The 20,242-nt window shown below is 51.5% G+C and overlaps 11 protein-coding genes across 11 annotated transcripts; 4 read left to right on the forward strand and 7 right to left on the reverse strand.

The window, feature by feature from the left end:
• Positions 1-556: 556 nt before the first annotated feature.
• M438DRAFT_387319 (uncharacterized protein) lies at positions 557-2,114 on the reverse strand (the record flags this gene model as incomplete). The annotated part of the gene is made up of 5 exons (XM_029908998.1): positions 1,849-2,114; positions 1,599-1,801; positions 1,297-1,538; positions 1,029-1,243; positions 557-975 (listed from the first exon to the last, which is right to left on the reverse strand). Coding segments are annotated over exons 1-5 (1,281 nt in total), but the record flags the coding sequence as incomplete, so codon positions are not given.
• M438DRAFT_313250 (NADH dehydrogenase 29/21K chain) lies at positions 2,033-2,980 on the reverse strand (the record flags this gene model as incomplete). Its single annotated transcript, XM_029902549.1, has 2 exons — positions 2,033-2,364; positions 2,421-2,980. The coding sequence occupies 2 exons, from the start codon at positions 2,978-2,980 to the stop codon at positions 2,340-2,342; spliced, it is 585 nt and encodes a 194-aa protein (XP_029764265.1). The 3' UTR covers positions 2,033-2,339.
• Positions 2,981-3,265: 285 nt separating this feature from the next.
• M438DRAFT_352802 (Nucleotidylyl transferase) lies at positions 3,266-4,168 on the forward strand (the record flags this gene model as incomplete). The annotated part of the gene is made up of 1 exon (XM_029906818.1): positions 3,266-4,168. The coding sequence occupies one exon, from the start codon at positions 3,266-3,268 to the stop codon at positions 4,166-4,168; it is 903 nt and encodes a 300-aa protein (XP_029764266.1).
• Positions 4,169-4,318: 150 nt separating this feature from the next.
• Positions 4,319-5,128, reverse strand: M438DRAFT_139452 (dynein light chain, cytosolic). The gene is made up of 4 exons (XM_029898877.1): positions 5,030-5,128; positions 4,938-4,976; positions 4,808-4,882; positions 4,319-4,753 (listed from the first exon to the last, which is right to left on the reverse strand). The coding sequence occupies exons 1-4, from the start codon at positions 5,039-5,041 to the stop codon at positions 4,469-4,471; spliced, it is 411 nt and encodes a 136-aa protein (XP_029764267.1). The 5' UTR covers positions 5,042-5,128; the 3' UTR covers positions 4,319-4,468.
• A 728-nt stretch (positions 5,129-5,856) lies between these two features.
• Positions 5,857-6,313, forward strand: M438DRAFT_267517 (vacuolar transporter chaperone 1; the record flags this gene model as incomplete). Its single annotated transcript, XM_029900190.1, has 2 exons — positions 5,857-5,890; positions 5,961-6,313. The coding sequence occupies 2 exons, from the start codon at positions 5,857-5,859 to the stop codon at positions 6,311-6,313; spliced, it is 387 nt and encodes a 128-aa protein (XP_029764268.1).
• Positions 6,314-6,657: 344 nt separating this feature from the next.
• Positions 6,658-7,781, reverse strand: M438DRAFT_372355 (dihydroceramide delta(4)-desaturase; the record flags this gene model as incomplete). Its single annotated transcript, XM_029908339.1, has 2 exons — positions 6,658-7,326; positions 7,380-7,781. 2 exons carry the CDS (start codon positions 7,779-7,781, stop codon positions 6,658-6,660), a joined length of 1,071 nt encoding a protein of 356 aa, XP_029764269.1.
• Positions 7,782-8,509: 728 nt separating this feature from the next.
• Positions 8,510-11,780, forward strand: M438DRAFT_139557 (uncharacterized protein). Its single transcript, XM_029898878.1, has 3 exons — positions 8,510-9,032; positions 9,083-11,125; positions 11,258-11,780. The coding sequence occupies exons 1-3, from the start codon at positions 8,952-8,954 to the stop codon at positions 11,684-11,686; spliced, it is 2,553 nt and encodes an 850-aa protein (XP_029764270.1). The 5' UTR covers positions 8,510-8,951; the 3' UTR covers positions 11,687-11,780.
• A 94-nt stretch (positions 11,781-11,874) lies between these two features.
• On the reverse strand, positions 11,875-13,118 carry M438DRAFT_332539 (uncharacterized protein; the record flags this gene model as incomplete). Its single annotated transcript, XM_029903515.1, has 2 exons — positions 11,875-12,990; positions 13,044-13,118. 2 exons carry the CDS (start codon positions 13,116-13,118, stop codon positions 11,875-11,877), a joined length of 1,191 nt encoding a protein of 396 aa, XP_029764271.1.
• Positions 13,119-13,700: 582 nt separating this feature from the next.
• On the reverse strand, positions 13,701-15,822 carry M438DRAFT_267332 (uncharacterized protein; the record flags this gene model as incomplete). Its single annotated transcript, XM_029900174.1, has 2 exons — positions 13,701-14,016; positions 14,066-15,822. 2 exons carry the CDS (start codon positions 15,820-15,822, stop codon positions 13,701-13,703), a joined length of 2,073 nt encoding a protein of 690 aa, XP_029764272.1.
• A 310-nt stretch (positions 15,823-16,132) lies between these two features.
• Positions 16,133-16,711, forward strand: M438DRAFT_332541 (protein import receptor MAS20; the record flags this gene model as incomplete). Its single annotated transcript, XM_029903516.1, has 2 exons — positions 16,133-16,564; positions 16,619-16,711. 2 exons carry the CDS (start codon positions 16,133-16,135, stop codon positions 16,709-16,711), a joined length of 525 nt encoding a protein of 174 aa, XP_029764273.1.
• Positions 16,712-17,006: 295 nt separating this feature from the next.
• M438DRAFT_332542 (SAICAR synthase-like protein) lies at positions 17,007-19,841 on the reverse strand (the record flags this gene model as incomplete). Its single annotated transcript, XM_029903517.1, has 3 exons — positions 17,007-18,488; positions 18,740-19,721; positions 19,780-19,841. The coding sequence occupies 3 exons, from the start codon at positions 19,839-19,841 to the stop codon at positions 17,007-17,009; spliced, it is 2,526 nt and encodes an 841-aa protein (XP_029764274.1).
• Between the last annotated feature and the right edge of the window lie 401 nt (positions 19,842-20,242).

The following is a 20,242-nucleotide window of genomic DNA, read 5'->3' on the forward strand; positions in this document are numbered from 1 at the left end:
AGCCATGAGGATCGCGAGGTGCACCATGTTCGTGATTGAATGCCATTTCAAAGTTATGACTTCCCAAATGTGGGTTTTGCACGAACGATAGGCCGTTCATTGTCTGAGGCTGTGGCCTGGAGATCTGAACAGGCCTTCGAGGTGGTGCCATCCTGAACTCAGGAACGGTTCGATAGGCGGTTGGCGCAGCCATGGGAGTGGAGGAGGGACAGTATCTAGATGACTGAGTTTGATCAGCCCGAAAGAAGGGGCTAGTAACTGAGGCACCGTCTGATTGTCGAAGAGTATTCAATCGTTGTGGAGAAGGGGTATGAGGTCGATTTGGTTGTCGACTGGCTGGTATTGGCTCTCTCCGAGTCTCTGTACCACGGTAAGGTAATTGGTGAGTCCTTGACGGAACGTTTCCCGGAGGCTGGCTGAAGGCTTGGTTTTGACGAGAGTCTCTCCCCGGACCTCTTGTAGGCAAGTAGTACTGGGTCTCCGCATGATATATCCCATGTTGCCCTTGTGTGTCACGGAAAGTTCTGGTATTATTATATCCGCCAACATGGTCAAACCTCGAGATGTCCTCGATGTTGTCAACTGGCTGGATCTTTCTCTTCGGTAGACTAGACGGTCTGAACCCAGTGTCGTCTGGGAGAGCGCCACTCATGTAAGGTGTCCTGTTGGACCATCCAGGATGGACATTGACCTCATCGCGGCCCCATGTATCCCAATCCTCACGCTGTACGTTCGTCACAAGAGGACTTGTACGTGTTTCACCTCTTTCTCCCGCAATATCTTGACAATTCTCGCTCTGACGTAAGGCGGGAGGCGGTTGAAAATGATTGCTCTTAGACGGAGGAGGGGGTCTTATTCCGGGCCGACTTTGGAATGCCTGATCTTTGTGTGGACTTTGTGGCTTCTGCGGCTTGTAATGATACTGTGACAGTCTCTGTCGCTTAGTTCCGTCTCTTTGTGAATCGTCGTCGGTATCTTTGGCTGGATCAGTCAGTGTTCCTCCTCGATTGTTCATTTTACAAGCGTACAGTTTCGGGATGGATCGCCTCTCAAAGTGATGCTTGAGACACTGGGAATGTTCTCTTCAACATTTATTGGATCAAGGGCCGTCCTATCCATATAACCACTTAGTTCTTCGTTTGATGTGTCGTCTTCGTATAGACGCGAAGGGGGGTAAGTGTAATCGATTGGTGGTGGTGGGTAACCAAGCGCAGCCAAGTCTTCATTACGGCGATCCAGCTCTCTAGTTCAAGCTGTTAGATGATTCTGCGTATGATGGTGGCATCAGATCCTTACTTCTTTACCAAAGTGAACTGTTGGAGATAATGCTTGATCTCAGGTTGCTTTTCCTTGTACTTTCTTTCTGCTTCTTCCATCAACGTAATACGCTCCGTCAAGGCATGAACTTCTGTTTCGGCCTCAGTCTTTTCTAGCTTCAACGTCTCGGTTTGATCCTTGAGACGAGAGTGTGCCGTCTGCAGGCTACGAAACTTGGTAGCGATAGCAATCCCATACGTGACTAGACCAAGAAATTGAAACTGGAGCAATACAATAGGTGTTAGCCGTGGTCAAGCTTGTCTGGAAGAACAACATGATACCCGGAGAGCATCCATTCCACCATCTTTTGTATCAAGAGCGACGGGTGGACACTGGAAGAAGTGGTGAGGGATGTCGGGATCGTATTCGCCTTTGGTAAAGCCACTGATGGCATACATCTGCTTGAGTGCATGGTTGTTTTGCCGGCCAACACAAACCGGACATACAGCGCGTGGTGCTTGCCCGGCGGGATGAAATGGAGGAGCTGAACAGCATAAGAGTTTGACCAAAAGAAAGGCAGTCTTCGCTTACCTCCACCTGCGAGGTGTTTTGCACATATGAGGTGGGCGCATTCGGTCATCCAAAGCTTCGCGACCGGTTTTTGAGTACCATCGAGTCCTTTCTCGTCCTGTAGAGGGCTGCAAATATCACGGATTGAGTCATGGCAGACGTTGCAGCTGAAGACCAGGTCGAGTGGCTGGAGTGGTTTCGTAGGATCAGATTTGGCCGCCATGATATTCTTACAATGGTCTTGATGAGCTTAGTTCGGCGAGACTTTCATGAGAGGAGTAAGATTCACGCGAATGGCGTTTGAGGCAGTCGTCCCTGCCTTTTTCGAGGCGGATTCGACCAAAAGTTGGAAAGTGCATTTTACCGCACACATCGCCACGCATAGTACTACATCACGACCAGAATTTGACGTTCCTCATCATATGTCAACCAATCAATCAGGAAAAGCTATAGGTCAAGCCATGTCGAATTTGGAACGTCTAAGGAAAAGGAAATGTACATGTTCGTTGAATCTACTCGAACACCCTGCAAGGGTAGCTGTAGGCAAAGTCAGCGAAACTGTGGCACGTGTCAATGGGCGTTGGAGGGCGTACTTTGCGCTGTAAGCTTGCTCCTTGAGCATTTCGTAGCGCTTGGGAGTAGACGAGGGGTATCTTGAGGTAGGGAAAGGAGGCAGTCCATTGGGGCCCAGTACGCTGACACCAGCCTTGTTCTCCTTCTGGAAGAAAGCCGAAAGACCCTTCTGACCCTCCTCCTTGACTGAGACCAACTGCTTGGCACCGGCATCGCCAATCTGCAAAACATGTTCCTTGGGATTTTGTGCACTTCCGACGGTCAGGAGAGCGACAACATCGGGCTGCTTGACGACGCTGAGCTTGGGGTATGATCTGCGGACGTCGCGCTTCCAGTAAGGGTTCTCGGCAAGATCGGCGGCAGGGACTGTGGTCGGGTCGTCGTAGAGCTTGGGATCCACGGCACCAGGAGAGGGCAGGCGGTACTGAGGGTTGAGAGGAATACCGGAGGAGCGCTTGGGGTCGACAGCAAAGAAATCTCCGATGCGTTTCCAGATGCCGGTGGGTTGCACGGTGTATTTCTTGTATGCGGCGTGCTTGCCGGCAGCCGAAGCGGCCAACTTCTTGAGCTCGGCGACCATGTTGTGTGTGAATTGGATGTGATGGTTCAAAGGCGATGGTGAATTGGCGACGACGAGCTTGGCCGATGTTCAAATGCCTTGTTCGGGATTGGACGCTCGTCCGTGCACGGTGCACACTCACTATCCGTTCTGCCATCACCGAACTCACTTTCATGAAACGAACTTCAACTTCTGAGAGACAACTCGGTTCGGGAAGTGAACAGACTGTCAAGTTTCAAGGACGATTTGCATTGCTGCGCGTATTTGAATACTTTCAAGATCGGGGCGAGGATTGGTACAGCCAACATGAGCACAACAACAAGTTCTATGCGCACCATCTTGCCGCACCTTGAGTCTGCTCTCAAGTCTTTCCAATCATCTGAGTCCAAGTTTCGCATTGTCCGAAGCATCAATCCATCTGCTTCAAGTCCACCGTCTCCAAAGACTCTGTTCATCCTCGATTCTTCCTTCAATCCGCCGTCGAAGGCCCATCTGGCTCTTGCCAAGTCGGCACTACACTCTTCTTCTACCAAGCAACATCAGTCTCCATTCAGACTGCTGCTTCTTTTTTCTACCCATAATGCGGACAAGGCTCCCTCTGCCGCGTCCTTTCCTCAGCGTCTGGCTCTCATGACCATCTTTGCCGAGGATCTTTTGAAGGATCTCCAAAGCTCAGCCAGCCATGGAGATTATGTGCTACCGACCGTCGACATTGGCTTGACTACCGCTCCTTACTACACTGACAAGAGCTCGGCCATCTCAAAAGAGGGCATTGAGCATTATCCAGACTCACCCAAACACGTCCATCTGCTGGGCTTCGACACCATCACACGCTTCTTTGCTGCAAAGTACTATCCCAACTTTAGCCCGCCTCTTTCTGCGCTCAATCCATACTTTGATGAAGGACACCAACTACGCGTTACGCTGCGACCTTCTGATGAGTATGGTACGGTCAAATCACAGCAGGAGTTTGTGGACCAATTGGCGAGGGGTGACATGGAGGCCGATGGAGGCAGACGTGAATGGGCTTCGCAAATCGAGGTTGTTCATGCCGAAGAAGGCGTCGGTGTGAGTAGCACAAAGGTCAGGACAGCGGCCAAGAAGCAAGACTGGGCCGAGGTCCAGCACTTGTGCACTGAGGGTGTCGGTAGGGCTGTGATGGATAATACGATATATGAGAACGACGACCGCGGTGCAAAGATGGCCTGATGAGTACGCATATTCATGGATTGAATGGTTTTAGATGCTGCCCCTAATTTCTCTGGTATTAACCATGGCACAACCTCAAGATGTGCACATCGACCTCCTGACGTGCAGGGCGAGACGAGTATATTCCCCATAATGCTTTGTGCATCTATGTACCGTAGTAGCTGCCACGCGGGAGGCTAACGTTGCGATTCGTATGTTCGTGTCCCTTGATACCATGTACAGCTGAGGGTTGGGAGAGAGTGTCGATGTTGGTGTATCTGGATCGAAAGTTTCAAGTAGGTGCCCAAGTGGGCCAATGGCTCAGTTTGCAACCCACATGACACAGACGACGACATCCATGCCCTTGGCCTCGCCGCCCTCGTACTTGTAGTTCCAGATACCGTCCTTCTCGGTGTTCCAGTAGGCACCAGTAGCGGAGTGCATTCCGCGGCGACCGACAGTGCCAGTGCCAGTGGTTGGGGTCGGAGAGGCATCAGAGCCGGCGGGACGAGGGTCTGTCAGGTGCTGGATGATTGTGGAGTTTACGGCGAACTTGTACTGGACCTCGCCCTTGGACTCGGAGATGAGAGCGGTCAAGATGCCTTTCTGCAAGGGTTGTCAGAGGTTATGTGTAACAAGAAATGGGGACGCAAGGCATACAATGATGTCGGAGTTCCATTGCTCGGTCTGGGCGTGGTTGTATGAGGTGGCGCTGCTGAAGGCATTGTCGCAAGCCTGTACAGGGGATTAGTATGGCAAGGCTTCGGGTCTCACGAATCGAGGTGCATACGTCGGCAGCGATCTGGCTGAGGCGGGTCTCGGAAACTGGCTACAGGACAAAGTCAGATAGGAAACGTCTCGTGCGGGATGGCCAGGGCATACGCAGGTTGACATGGTGGTTGCGATTGTGGTTGTGGAAGGATGAAAGTAGCTCAAAGGTTTGATGGAATTGCGCAAAGCAAAGTGAGACTTTTGGTGTGAGAGAGGTGGTACGCGACAATGAGCTGAGTTGGGTTACTCGCTTTGTTTACAGTTGTGTGATGACCCTCAAGTTATTATCGCGGCGGATCATTGCTGCCGCACATGGGCGTCCGAGCTTTCAGTGAACCGTGGGGATCGTCTTGACTCTTGACCATGTGTCTGAACAAGCCAGCAGCCATGCGAACATCTAACCTTGACCAAATTCCCGCCGCCTTTGGTTTCGACCGTGTGCATGTCTTCTCTGTAATAGTGTCTTGTCATGATCTGACAGATAACTAACCAATCAAGTCCTTCTCATTGTAGTTTCTGCCTATCTTCAAACAGCCAACCCGAACGTCCGGGGTCAAGCCATCACCTTTGCAACTCAATACAGTCTCACAGTCAGCAGAGAATATGTTTGTAGAAACCACAAGCAATGTAGCTAGGAGGAACTTTGGCTCAAGTCATCCTCAAGTCATAACAGGGAGGAAAAATGGACTGCTGGGAATTAATATCGAGCAAAAAAATCGAGCCTACATAAAAGGATTCTGACCGACCAATCACACGCTGCATTTCGGGCACGCCAGCGTCATGCTCGCGCTGCGGTCTCGCATTTCTGCTGTATCAATTGATTGCACCTTTTTTCTTCCCAAGTCCTTCTGAGAGTTCCACAACCCATTGCCTGTCGTCTTCTGCACCATCTGCGACTTTCGTCTGGCCAATCCGACCGCACACCTCACATCGCCGCCATGTCTTCGCAACCGCTTCTCCAAACAGCACCTGGTATCAACTGCCCCTCAAAGAAGCTTTCCGCAACCAACGACACCGAATGCTGACTCGATTTTCTTCACAGGCAAGCGCATCGCCCTGCCCACTCGCGTTGAGCCCAAGGTCTTCTTCGCCAACGAGCGTACTTTTCTCAGCTGGCTGAACTTCACCGTCATCCTGGGCGGTCTTGCCGTCGGTCTCCTTAACTTTGGTGACAAGGTCGGTCAGATCTCTGCTGGTCTCTTTACTCTGGTCGCCATGGCTACTATGATTTACGCCCTGGTCACCTTCCACTGGAGAGCAAAGAGCATTCGCATGAGAGGTCAGAGCGGCTTCGACGACCGCTTCGGTCCCACGGTCCTGGCCATTGCTCTGTTGGCTGCTGTTATTGTCAACTTCGTCCTTCGTGTGACTGGAGCTGGTGGCAGCCACAAGTGAGGGCTTTGGTGGCTTGTAGGAGCGAGGACAACATCAAGCATACCGACAATACCAACAACGACATAGACTGGCCAGCAGACTGCAACCCAGCTGCTTGGCCCACCACCACGCGGCCCTTGTATCGTTTATGATATCTACATTCGAGATTCCCCCAACAATTTCTGGCGTTGAGGAGCGGTTTTTTTGCATGTATCAATTGAGGCAATTCGGAGTATAACCATGTACATAATCATACGACTGAGGCGTTGGATGCCATTTTAAACAAGCATCAATCTTTTGAAATTCGTCATTTGCACGTCGTGTCTATTGTCTAGGTGATTTCATACGTCAAGACCAGGACTGCATCAGTTCTGAATCTCTTCTTCCTTCCAAGCACCAACTTTTCTGCCTCCTTCCTTGCGCTTGACTCTGCACCACAGACCAACTTCCTTGTCCAAGATGAATTGCCAGATGACACCAACCCAGCTGCGGTGGTAGGGCAAGTCCTGGTAAAACTCCTTGGCAATCTCGTTGACCTTCCAAAGTCTGGTCCAGGGGATGGCGGGGAAGTCGTGGTGCTCATTGTGCAGGCCAACATTGTAGGTCAAGAGGTTGAGGGGTCCGTAGTAAGAGAAAGTCTCGGGAACCGGGATACGGTTCTTGGGGTCGCGCGACTGCTTGTTCTCAAGAGAAGCACGATCGAAAACGTAGTGCTCGGCGATGAAATGGCCGGCTACCGGGTGCAGGGATCCTGCAAGGAAACTGCTCAAGATGAAGTATCCTACTGCTTTTCCTCCCCACGCTTGAATCAGAACATAGTCGAACAAGAGCTGGACAGCAATGTTGAGGGCGTGGATCTTGGTCAGAGGGATCTGGTAGACCATCATAGGTCGCAGAGCGTAGAACAAGATCTGGAATGTGCAGAAAAAGGCCTTGCCAGCGATCGAGTCAAGGAAGAAGGCCTCGAGAGCGGTGGGGAGATCAGTGTCGAGGCCATCGACGCCGAGCGACTTGTGGTGGGTAAGGTGGTAAGGCTAGCAGGTGGTCAGTGACTTGTCACGTAGAGAAGCGTTCGAAAGTTGCATACCCTGAAAGAAGCCGAGTACGGGATGCCAATGGGCAAGTTGGCGACAATGGCGAGAAGGCGGTTGGCTAGGCCGGATTTGAAGGCGAGATTGTGCGAGATTTCGTGGATAGCCAGGAAGAGGTTCTGATTGGCAGTAGCACCAATCACGTATGCTGTGAGCCAGAAGCGCCATGACCAGAAAGGAGTGTTGCTGAGGAGGTAGGCGCAGGTGCATTGAAGGGCTACTACGGCAAGAACGAGAGGAATCGTCAATGGCTCGGGTCCGCACAGCTTGAGCACCTCGGGGTGGGCCTTGATGATAGCCATACGACGGGAACGGTGAGGCTCCTCGGTGTATGACCAGAAGAATTGGTCATCCTGGTCCTCGTGCTTTTCCGGTGCCGGGTTGCTGGAGCTCTTCATGTTGGCGCGGAGCGTAGCCGACTGCTCGCCCGCGAGCGTCGTTGTGGTAGCGATTGTACTGGCGGCCATGACTAAAACACCAAAAAAGAGTGGACGATGGCTCAAGAAACAGCAGATACGGAAGCACCTTTCGACTTTTAAGAGACGTGCTCCGCCTCGCTCACCGTGTGGAGAAGGGTCTCGTACGCGTAAAGTTCCACCTTTCTCAAGGGGACCTCCTGAGATCACCCGGTCGAGACTTGCCCATTCGCCGCTAACTTTGTGGCTTGCTGAGTCCATCACCCTGCTCTGAGCTCCCATGCCTAATATAACCACGATTGCCCACTTCAGCCAACTTGAAATGCCTCAGAAATGCTTTCTCGAATTGTTTTGAGACAGATACATAAGCAGCCGTATCGATCGGAGGCCCATATATCTGGTGGGGGAGCAATTGTCAATAGTGTGATTTATCTCGCAGCGTCTGCAATGAGGTGTGCCGAACCGGGGCGACAACTTCGAGTAGATAGCCAGCTTTTGTGATTTTGGTTATCAGATCCTGTGATTCTTTCCACGGTTCATTTCAGAGCATGTATAGAAGCCCCCTTGTCTGGAGCATAGAGTAGCCGCCATCGAGCAGGTTGCAACAGTGAGCAGATTGTGTTGGGAACAGGACACGAGACGTTGGGAACACACGGGCTAATCTGGCGGAGGCGTGGGAGCGCGAGACGTGACCAAGGGCACATTTATTTGACCATAAACGACACTTTTTAGATTTCGCACATAACCAAGGACGCGTGCCTACTGAAGAACCAATCGATGCTGCTGTAATAATTCGACTCATTTGCACTGTTGTATCGTCACAAACAACGCACCAGCGGCAGTAATCCGAACATATATCTAGCTGACCGGCAGGCCCTTGAAGAATAATGGACGACGCCACTACATATGAAGCATTTGATGCGTCGGATGCAGAATCAAATGCATCTGCAAAAGGCTCGTATATTGATGGGCCAGCGCATGACAACGAAACATGCCAGACCCAACCCTCAGGAGTACATGATCGCTTGGACATGTCGGGCATCACTGCGGTGGATCATGCCCACAAGGACGACACTGATCAGATGAAGTCCGACTTCTCATCTATTCCGATCTTCGACGAAGCGGAAGCACAGCAGGAGTCATTGGCGCAGGATGCGGAGCCTATTCTATCTGATGTCGAATCTGCCCCCAAGAGCGTCAACGGCGGACTCAAAAAAGGCACAAAGAAACCAAGTCAGCAACAAATCACTTTCCACAGGATGCACAAACTCACGCTTTACGAGACCAACGCTCGATATTGGATCACTGGCTCAGACATTACGGACAAGTACTATAAGCTGTTGAAGATTGATCGTACTGCACCTCCGGGCCAACTATCTGTCTTTGAAGACGATATTGTGTACAGCAAAAAGGAGGTCACTCAGCTGCTGACAACAATTGATGAGGGCAATAAAGCAACTGGTGGTTTGCGAGTCAAGTGCAGCTTCTGGGGCATACTGGGCTTTATCAAGTTCACAGACTGTTACTACGTCTTGCTCATCACCAAGCGGCAACAGGTTGCAATGATTGGTGGCCACTACATCTATGGAGTCGAAGGCACCGAGCTGGTTCCTCTGACTACCGGCGCCGGTTCACGCTTTGCTCGCGAACGCAATGCCGAAGAAGGCCGCTTCCTGAGTATTCTTAATAACCTCGACCTTACTCGCTCCTTCTACTTTAGTTACTCCTACGACATCACCCGCACATTGCAGTACAACATTACCCGACAACGAAATGCACTCAATCGAGGAATACAACAGCCCGGTCATGACTACAATGACATGTTTGTCTGGAACCATCATCTTCTGAGCCCAGCGGTGAAGCATTTGAAGAATGCTTTCGACTGGTGTCTACCTATCATTCACGGATTCATCGATCAATCATCTCTTGATGTTTTCGGACGCAGCATTTACATCACTATCATTGGCAGACGTTCACGCTTCTTCGCTGGCGCACGTTTCCTCAAGCGTGGAGCGAACGACCTTGGCTATGTGGCCAACGATGTAGAGACTGAACAGATAGTCTCGGAGATGCTCACGACTTCATTTCATGCTCCTGGGCCCAAGATGTTTACAAATCCCAACTACACTTCCTACGTTCATCATCGAGGCAGCATTCCTCTTTACTGGTCTCAAGACAATAGTGGTGTGTCTCCAAAGCCAGACATCGATCTCAATGTGACAGATCCGTTCTACCAGCCCGCGGCGATGCACTTTGATGACCTCTTCAAACGTTATGGTTGTCCAATCTATGTATTGAACCTGATCAAGTCCCGCGAGCGGACGGCGAGAGAGTCCAAGCTACTCACCGAATTCCAAAATGCCTTGAATTACCTCAATCAATTCTTGCCAGAGGACAAGAAGATACAATACAAGGCTTTTGACATGAGCAGAGCTGCAAAGACCAGGGGTGGAGACGTCATCGGAACACTCGAGATCATTGCCGAAGAGATTATGCAAAAGACAGGATTCTTCCACAACGGAGATGTAGAAGATGGACTACCGCAAGTCCAGAATGGTATCGCTCGAACGAACTGCATTGATTGCCTGGATCGTACGAATGCGGCCCAATTCGTCATTGGCAAGCGCGCTCTCGGGCACCAACTACGAGCGCTAGGCGTGATACCTACTGCTGACATGGAGTACGACTCGGACGCAGTCAATGTCTTTACGCACATGTTTCACGACCATGGAGACACAATAGCCATACAATATGGTGGATCTCATTTGGTCAACACGATGGCCACATATAGAAAGATAAACCACTGGCATACCCAGTCGAGAGACATGGTAGAAAGCTTCAAGCGATACTACCACAACTCATTTCTCGATTCTCAGCGACAGGAGGCATACAACCTATTTCTTGGAAATTACATTTGGGCACAAGGCCAACCCATGCTCTGGGACCTCTCTACGGATTACTATCTTCACCACACGGACCCCAAGAAATGGCTGGATCGTGCCCGCAAGAGCTACATAAATTGGTTTACACCCGAGCATCTAGAGCGACGAACGCTACCGCCTACAGCTGAGCGTGGAAAAACTCAAAAGACAGATCAAAACCTGGCGGAATATGACGACTACTGGCTAGAGTATTACAGGCCTCTTGCAGTATCGTCATTCGTCAAAGTGTACTCGTACAGAATGAACACCAACCACAGATTCCTACCCGAGAGACCGAGCAAAGACACGAAATACGACTTCAGCCCATTCACACCTCGCATCGATCTGAACAGAAACTCTCCCGACTCGCCAGAGAAGAAGCCTCCGCGTAAAGGTGTAACCATCGTGGACCCCCAAAGCGATAATGAAGCAGGTCATCAGCAGCCAAGCAAAAGTTCCGCGGCAACAACAATACCAGAAAGCATCCTTCGCGACACAACAACCGAGCGTACATCAGTAGACCCTGAAAACCAAAAGTCCGTCAAGATTGCGGATAAAGCAGCCATTACCCAGATGACCTTGAATCGTATATACGACCACTCTCTCAACCCTTCTGTGACGGCAGAAGAAACGACAGAGTATGAACGATACATCTCGCACCCCTTCAAAATCCCACTCGTTGTATCATCAGAGCTACCACCAGAGACAAACCTCAATCTTGACTTTGTGGATTATGTCAATAGTGGCAGAGCCGGGGTCGATTCTGGCGACGAAGGCAGTACGGGAGTGCTTGAGCCCAGTTATGAAGATTTGGCCGAGTTCACCGACTTTTTGACGGTCAGAGAAGATCCATTGACTGTGTGGGAGGAAGATGGAGGAAAGAAGAGATACAAGGCATATCGCCAGTGGTTGAAGGGAAAGAGTCTGTTCAAGCAGAGCAAGGTGGATCCTGAGTTTAGACAGTAAACAGGGTCAAGAAGGTGTAGACAGAATGTTTCAATTTTGGTCTACTTGTATGAACTTGGTCTCTTGGACGATGACAAAAGAAACATCCCACGTCAAGTCGTTCCTTTTCAGAACAACAACTGCTGCTATCGAAATCACAAATGCCGCTTTCTCATCGTACGCTCCAACCAACTAACACTAGCACTGTCCTATCTGAACTGATCCTGACGAGACTGATGAACGGCAGGTGACGGATAACCCTGCTCAGAAGCAGTCTCGGAAACATCATCCTTGATACGAGGCGAACTGGTGACAGAATCGACAAAGCTCAACCTAGATCTGACTTGTTCGCCAACAGGAGTCTGAGAGTTGGGTAGAGCGGTGTTGAACATGTCCAGACGAAAAGGCGAGTTGTGCTCAGAGGGAGGGGTGATGTGGGCACTTCCGTGGGGGGTTTCAGGCTTGATGTGTGTGAAGGGGTTATAGGTGTCAGGATGGGGCAGTGAGTTGTAGCCGAGGAAGGGAGCGGCATTGTTGGTGTCCTCTGGCTTTGACAAGTTGCTTTGGGTTTGAGCGAAGGGGTCGAGGTTGTTTGGTTGCTCATAGACGCGGAAGTTGAAGTGGCTGGGGTTGGCAAGAGCGGCCTGTGAATGTTGGTTGCCATAGCCGTAGTCATTGCGCTTCGTGTCAATCCCCATCTTGACTAGACCAGAATATGGTGCTGGATGTTGGATAGCAAGAGAATACATGTGCTCGGGCTTGGGTGTGATCCCTGCATGGCCCAGGCTGGGATAGGGTGCTCGTGCGTTTTGCTGAACCGGAGAAGGAGCGTAGGTCAAGCCATGAGTCTCGGACTTGACAACATCCTCCATGTCAATCGGATCGATCTCACTCTTCAAGAATGGAGAGCCAAGTCCTTCTTTCTTGACCAGTCTCTTGTCATCCTGCTCATCCAGGTCTTCTTCCTTCTTGCTCCAGAATCCATCATCTTCGTTCTTGATCATCGCGTCGTCTTCACCCTTGACCAAAGTGCCATCTTCGTCCTTGATCATGAGACCTTCTTCACGCTTGATACGCATCATGCGCGCATGAAGGCGTTGCATCAACGGCATGTCGTCAAGACTCTCATCGTCGTCGTCTTCGCCATCATGAAGTGCGTACGTCTTTTCCTTGGCCTTGAACGGATTGAGACGACGCTTTCGGTCTCTTTCCTTGAAGCCTTCTCGACTAGACTCTGCTTCCAAGGCTTGACGAAGACGCATCAAGCGCATGCGAGCGGCTGGAGCTTTGATCTGGAAGTAGGAAGCGACCTCATGAAAGTCGACCTGGAGCATTGTTAGTCAGGCGGAAATTCCTGGCGAATTTGAAAAGAGCTCACTGTGCTAAAGTTTGAATGCTTGAAGCAGATGTACAAGAATCGCAAGTTTAGTTCTGTGTCGATCTTTGCAGGCATTTTGTTGGTGACTGATGACTGATGAGATATGTACGGGTATGGTGTGTTGAGAGAGTGTGTGAGATGTTCCTGTTGTAGAGATGCTTCATCCTCCTTAAGTAGGTGATGGCCCACTATATCAAACTACAAAAGAATCAGCAAAACCGATCATGCCTTGTTACATGAACAAGGGGCAGCGATCGAACGTGTGCATGTAGCTTCTAGAACACTAATGCCAACCGGTAGCCGCCAAGCTGAATGAGTCTTGACCAGGATCGACTAGTCCTTGAACAAGAGTGCTCCAGATCTCGGATGCGACACTGGCGTTTTGAGAATCACACCTTTGTCATTGACAAACATTAAGAAGGAAGACGAGGTTTTCCGGAATGCACATGGAGTTACAAACGAGAAAGTCCGAGCCCAATCTCTTACTTTGACAAGATGTGGTCATACTATGTATTTCTGTATGACAACTGGTTCGTGATGATCTCTTGAGAGCACTGACTGATTGAATGGCAGCACATATTACTGCGAGTACGAGGAACAGGGTTCAGACAGGCCGGCCTGATTGTATCCTGAAAACTTGTGGAAGACACTGAACTACTATGTTTGCTGTGTCAGGCCTTGCGCAATGAGGCCCGAGAAGTCTACACCGGCCTCACTTAGCACGGCGGCTTGCTCTCGAACAACATCAATACAATCGTTCCACAAAGGACTCCCCCTCTCAACGCTACTGAGCTGACGGTCCAAGCTCTCATTGAACTCATCGATTCGTTCTTTGGCCCATTTGACGACCGCTGATGATGATGTTGGAGGAAAGGAGGACGAGAAGGTGCGGAAAGTGTGTAGAATAATTGTGAAGGTGACATAAGATAGCGCGGTCAGGTGCGGCGGCAAGGAACCAGTGAATGGTATCTGTCTGTCAAACGTGTTAGTGTCTGGAATTCTATTGAGAGCACGCTACGAACCTTGCTCGTTTCCGTAGAACCTCTTTGCGTGATTCAAGATAGGCCGAGCGAGCCGTCTCCTCGAAGCCCAGTCTCATAAGCCAATTGACATTTTCTTTGGTGGCAGCAGCACCAGAATTTGTGTCCTTGAGCCGCCTGGCTAGAATGTTGGCCAATTTGGCAGCACGTTGATCTAGTTTGGAGAGAATTATGTCCTGAGCAATATTATTGCCTTTTATGTTACGGGCAAGTTTGCGCAACTTTTCATTCAAAGTGACGGCATCGTCGAAGTGTTGCAAGGCTATGTCAAGGTCTAGTGCATCAACTTGATTCTCGACCCATCTCAGAGTCTGCTGTTTGCCATCCACATCGATGAGGGTCGAGGAAGAGTTGAGTGCGGCATTATCTGTGTGTTGGTTGGCAGCTTTCTTGTAGAAGCGAGAGTGGCCAGTGAGGAATGCAAGCTCATCCATGGCACGTCCCCTGTGGTCCTGGTCTGCGACCATGGTCTTGCGAAGATCCTCGACGGCTTTGCGGAAATGGACAAGTAATGTGTTGACCTCCTGGCCAGAGTCAGAAGCACTAGAAGAAGCCAAGGTCCAGGATTCATTTCCAATGCGAAGGCTAAGAGCAGTAGTTATGTTGTGTCGATCGTCGGTAGCACGTGTCGAAATATCAGTCATTTGTATGTCCTGCAATGGCCAACAGCGCTCGGCGACGAGTTGCGTCTGTGTTTGGGCTTGTTGATAGACCGAAGCGCGTTTGTTTTGAGGGCTTGAGTTTATTCCAGGAGGATCAAAACGCTTCTTTTCACTAGCTAGGAGCAGATGGTCGTTGAGGAGGATGACGTGGACACGACGACGAGGTTTCCAAGTGGCAGCATTCAACTCTAGCCAGCGACCAGACTCATATACAATATGGCGGCCTGGCACAGCGGGCAAGAACTTTTGAGAGCCCTCGACACGTTTCCACATGGCCTGCAAATGGGTAGACCACAAGGCTTCTAGATTGGCGACACTGCTACGATTCTGACGCTTACGATCCTGTTGGGCAGCCTGTTGCTCCTGGTTCGAGCCAGCAGAGGTGGCATGTGACAAGACAGCTGTAAGCTCTGACATGAGGGCTCTCAGAGTGTGCATCTCAGACTTGAGCTTGTCGGCCTCGTTTGAGATGTGGATGAATTGAGTGCGGTTTTGGTAGACATTGTGCTGTAGATCGGTAGATGTGCGATTCTTGAGTTTGCGTAGATCTTGCTGGTAGGCGTGGATGTCTGCTTCGGAAGCATCCTGCAAAAGAAGACTTACGTACTGGTCGGGCTGGAGATGGGGATCGCGCAGGGCATTCACATCAACCCTGATGCGTTCTCCGCGGCGGTCAGGCGAGCGGTTCGGACGCGATTGTGCGAGGTGGGCAGGGATGTTCGGAACAGAAGGAGCTCGTTCGGCATCTTGAGGATAATTGGCGAAGCGGGTGGAATAACGGCGTTTGACCAGGTCGGTGGTACTATCAGGGCCCCCCAGCGACGGTCTAGGACGTGGAACGGCGAGGCTGGTCTGGCTGGTTTGGCTGTTGTTGCGAGGAGCTGTGTCGGAGCGCGACTGGTGGGCGTGCTGGGCGTGCTGCGGCGGGGGGTGCAGTGATGCTGCTGCTGCTGCTGATGCTGCTGCTGTCGACTCGTCCTGCTGATTTGTAGCGATCTGGCGAGGCGCACTGATTTGAGGACGTTTGGTCGTCTTCTTCTTGCGCAGGGACACGATTCCCTTTGCCTTTTCCGACATGTTCGCGTCTTTCTAGATACAAGGAAGTCGGTCGAGCAGCTCGTGGCTTCGGGGAGACGCGACTGCGACTGCGACTGCCATTGCTCGGATGACGGGCCGGTCCACGCTTCTCAACTTCTCCACATTCGACTTGCAAGTGTTGCAGACAGGCTTGAGAAAAGTCCATCGCCCATCGCCATCGTCACCTCCGACGCGCAACTGCTAAGAACAACCTCCACCCTCCGACTTCCAGCTTGCGCCATCCGCCCTCGCCCATTACACGTCGCTACTGCCCCCACGCCCCGCTCTGCACAACATCACACACTCCACAATGCCCTCAACACAAGCTTCGTCCGGCGTCCAGACGTCCACCATTGTCCTCGCGACTCTCGGCACCGTCACCACCGCCGCCCTCGCATACGCCGTCTACTTCGACTACAAGAGACGATCTGACCCCGCCTTCCGTCGCTCGCTCAAGCGCCAGCAGAAGCAGGTCTCCAAGGCCGCCAAAGACGAGGCTGTTGCCGCCGAGAAGGGCCAGAAGGAAAAGCTTCGCCAGGTCGTCGACGACGCCAACAATGAGGGTTTCCCTTCCGACCCCGAGAAGACCGAGGAGTACTTCATGACCGAGGTCGCTCGTGGTGAGCAGATGTGCCAGGACGGTTCCGACCCCGTCGACGCCGCTTTGTGCTTCTACAAGGCCCTCAAGGTCTACCCCCAGCCTAGAGAGCTCATCAACATCTACGACAAGACTGTCCCCAAGGTATGCTCAGTCCCCAACATCCATCCACCTATCCTCTGTACTGACACGCCACAGCCCATCCTCGACATCCTTGCCGAGATGATCGCCGTCGACAGCAGCATAAACGTCTCCGAACAGGCTGCTCCCGAGTCCGAGCCCGTCGAGTAATCTCCCTTCTTCTTGTCCGCCTAAAACTTATACATCCTTTCTCTCCACGACAATGCCCTTTTCTCACCCTCCTCTTCATGCCTGTACCACCACCCCGTTCTGTACATATACCTCACGTCTTGGGTCTCGAAATCTCGCAAATCTTAGTCCTTTTCCATCATTTGAATTGAAGCCCTCTGGCCAACGCTACGTCTCGACACTACAGAGAGATGCGTCATAGCAATAGCTGCTTCCCAAGGTAACCTCGGTCTTGTCATGCCCCCAACGCCACGCTCATGTGAAACCTGTACCCATTTTATGCAACCAAATCACCAACTCCTTCAGGCCAGTTACCCCAAACCAATGCTCGATCGCCCCAGCGGCTAGGATGGGGAGCCAGGAATCGCACCTTCTTCCTGGCGTCGTCCACCTCGGCCACATAGACAAATCCCATGACACAGCTGTCGCGTATGTTATCAAGAGACGAGCTTCCCGAGCAGAACTTGACCGACATGATCGCGTTGACCATTCCTTGGCTCGGCGTCGCCTTTTCCAGCACCGTCGCAGAGCCTTGACCCGATGTTGAGTCGTCGTCGTAGTCCATACCTGGCATGAATGACAATTGTGATTGTGATGCGCTAGCATCCACGGCCTTGTAGATGGTCAAATCGCCAAAGTCCCACCACTGACCATGCGGATTCAGCGATGTTCTACTGTCGCCAAAGAAGTAGTCTTTGATCTGTTGCTGGCGTGCCTGACGCATGAGTCCCTCATCCCTGGCCACAGCGCCGCCTGACTTTAATATGCGAAAGACGTGGACCACTTCATCGGAGCTCTTGGGATTGGCGAACTTGCGCAACATGTCGTTGTATAGTCTTTCAGAGTTTAGGGTGAGAACCACATTGATGCTGAATTCCGAGATGATGTGCATGAGGAGCTCGTAATTGCCCTTTGGTTGATTGATGCTTCCAGGCGTGTCGATGATGATGCCACTCTGCTTTGCTTCTTCGTCTTCCTCCAGTCTGCTGGTGACGGCAAGTGCGGCGCGTGTAATTAACGGCTTGAACATGCGCGTGTTGTCCTCGGGGGAAACAAAGGGGAGATGATAGACCAGCGGCGTCTTGACTGGTACTCCAGTAGGACCAGAAACCGGGCTACTACCCCAGCCGTCCTCGACATCCAGCATGCTGCCCATTGTGACTGCAGTCAGACTGCCAGGGATACTGAGTAGGCCCTCGCGCGGATCCATGTTGACGACTGTTGGTGTCCTTCCCATCTTCAAGCTCCATGCTGTCAAGCACTTGAGTAGACTTGTCTTGCCGCTGTCGTCGGGACCTACGATCAGGACACGGGGACCGCCATTGCTTTCTCTTCCAATTCCAGCATCGTCGCGCGCTGTTTCCAGCATACCGTGGACGTTGAGCCATTCGACCATGGCCTCAGTCTCTGATCCGACATACTCGCTCTCAACCTCGCCTTGAAGCTCCAATGTACATCCGTGCCATGTGAAGACTGCGCCTTTTGTTCCGCTGAAAGTGTATGTCGTACTGGGCGCTAGCTCGCTGCCGAACAATTCGGCTGTCCCTCGTACTAGGCGTATCCGATATGATTTCGCGAAGGCGACTTCGAAGCGCAATTCTGAGCGCGGAGGCAGCTCTTCGGTGCGTGGAGGGGCATGCGCCGCGGCGTCTGGTTGTGGTGTCGTGGTCGACGGCGCTGATAGCGATAGACCGGGTAACAGCGACATTGCGCGAAAGGTCACTATGCTTGGTTCTGTCTCGTCGTCGTCTCGGTATTGCTGTTGTCTTGAGCGGTGGGGTTGCGAGGGTGGGAGACTGGAATTTGCAGCACTCAAGCTCCAACTTCACTTGTTCAAAAATGTCAAGAAAAATCTCACAATCTGGGCATAAGATGGGCAGATGGTACAGCAAGTAATCAATTCGGGAGAGCAAGTATCTATTGGGTATCTCGAAACATAATCATGGTGGCTCAAAATGCTGGACGCCTCGCTTAAATGCTACCAACTTCCTTCGTCAAGTCTTTCAATACCTTGCGAACACTGCGTATGCCAGCCAGCATGTTCTCATCCGGTCCTTGTCCAGGCGTCCAGCTCGCATGCGCAAAGTCGATCATCTTGATGTCAAACAACTTCGGTCCAGTATGTTCGTCGTCTTCATCCTCCTCGTCGTCTTCCTCGTCGCCTTGCCCTGTTTTAGCTTGCGCCTTGTCAACAGAAGCGTCAGCATGATCTTGTGCCGTCTGGGCAACGGCTGCATCTATAGCTTCTTTTCGCGCGTGTGGGTCTCCTTCGTAGACAAACAGTAAGCTTGCTGAATACATTCTGCTCTCCTGGCTGGCGATGATGTGCTCTATTGAGCCAACGGCCTCTTCAAGGTTGGTGATAACCTCCTTGACCACACCCGGAGCCTCTGTCTTCTGATCGAGGCCGACCAAGGCGGAAAATGCGTCCTTGACGTTCTCCGAAGTAAGTTGACGACCATAGAATTTGTCGAAGACCTTGTACTCTCCCGAGCCCTCAGGCTGCCAGATCTTCATGCCTGCTATCCTGAAGCCGAGCGATCCACTAGTAGTCTGGGATGCGACTTCGTCCAGCTTGGCACGTTTCGCGAGTGGTGCATCATCTGCCCATAGTCGTGAGCCCAGCTTGACATCAACAAAGTTGGGCTTCTTGAATCCGGCCAGCACATTCTCCAGCACGATAGCAACTTCTGTCTCCAGTCTCTTTCCTCGTAACGGGTTCTTTGCTTCGGCCGAGTTTATACTGTTCTCTTCCTTCTCTTTATCCAGAGCTGCAGGCAGAACGATTGCTCCACTGCCTCCAGGTCCAGAAGCAGCAGTGAGATGACCTTGGAGCTCCTTGGACTGGCCACGTTGAAGACTGCCCATAAACGTCGGCATCAATTGAGCGAAGTCCGGATGCTCAGCATTGCAGACCTCGTAGAAGTCCACCTCGGCAGCGACGCAAGGCTTGATGATTAGGCTGCCGGATGCATCTGACATGACACCGTCGCTATTGCTGGTCAGTCTTTAAGGTTCGGTGAAAGTCGAAAATCAAGATTTGTGCTTACTGGCCAGCCGCGACGTTGTCAAAGGCCACGAGAGAGCCCCAGTCCAATCCGTGTTGCGCCATTATTTACTTGTTGTCGCGAGACTTGTGAAAGTCGCGAGCTCGGAATATTGTTTGGGCTGGCGCTCTGCGGGGGATCAACAGTCAGCATCAGCCACACTGTGGGGATGCAACAGCCACTTTCTTGTTCCATGTCAACCTCTGTTCACGAATCTCACTACCTGCCCGCTCGCGACTCTTATCGGAACACCATCTAGCTTGAGATTGGTATAATTAAGGGCTTACATTGTGTGACAGCCATGCGGATGTATTGATGGATCATGGTTTGAATGAAGGAGAATGTACTCTGCTTTCCTCTTTTGGTCCTCCGACAATGTCATGTCTACATCCAAAAGGTCTTGTTCTATGGCAAGAACATCGAATGGAAGGAGCGCTATCCATTTCACCTGTCGATTCCCCCTTTC

Source organism: Aureobasidium pullulans (genome assembly GCF_000721785.1).
Source record: "Aureobasidium pullulans EXF-150 unplaced genomic scaffold scaffold_3, whole genome shotgun sequence".
Taxonomy (NCBI): Eukaryota; Fungi; Ascomycota; class Dothideomycetes; order Dothideales; family Saccotheciaceae; genus Aureobasidium; species Aureobasidium pullulans.

Bases quoted from the DNA above. Each gene is read 5' to 3' on its own strand.
- M438DRAFT_139452 (XM_029898877.1), bottom strand. The intron at 4,883-4,937 runs GTATGCACCTCG...TCCCCTGTACAG, and splicing joins TCAGCCAGATCGCTGCCGAC to GCTTGCGACAATGCCTTCAG. The intron at 4,754-4,807 runs GTATGCCTTGCG...CAACCCTTGCAG, and splicing joins AATGGAACTCCGACATCATT to AAAGGCATCTTGACCGCTCT.
- M438DRAFT_139557 (XM_029898878.1), top strand. From the start codon at position 8,952: ATGCGGAGCCTATTCTATCTGATGTCGAATCTGCCCCCAAGAGCGTCA. The intron at 9,033-9,082 runs GTCAGCAACAAA...ACGCTTTACGAG, and splicing joins AAAAGGCACAAAGAAACCAA to ACCAACGCTCGATATTGGAT. The intron at 11,126-11,257 runs GTGGACCCCCAA...GAAAACCAAAAG, and splicing joins CGCGTAAAGGTGTAACCATC to TCCGTCAAGATTGCGGATAA.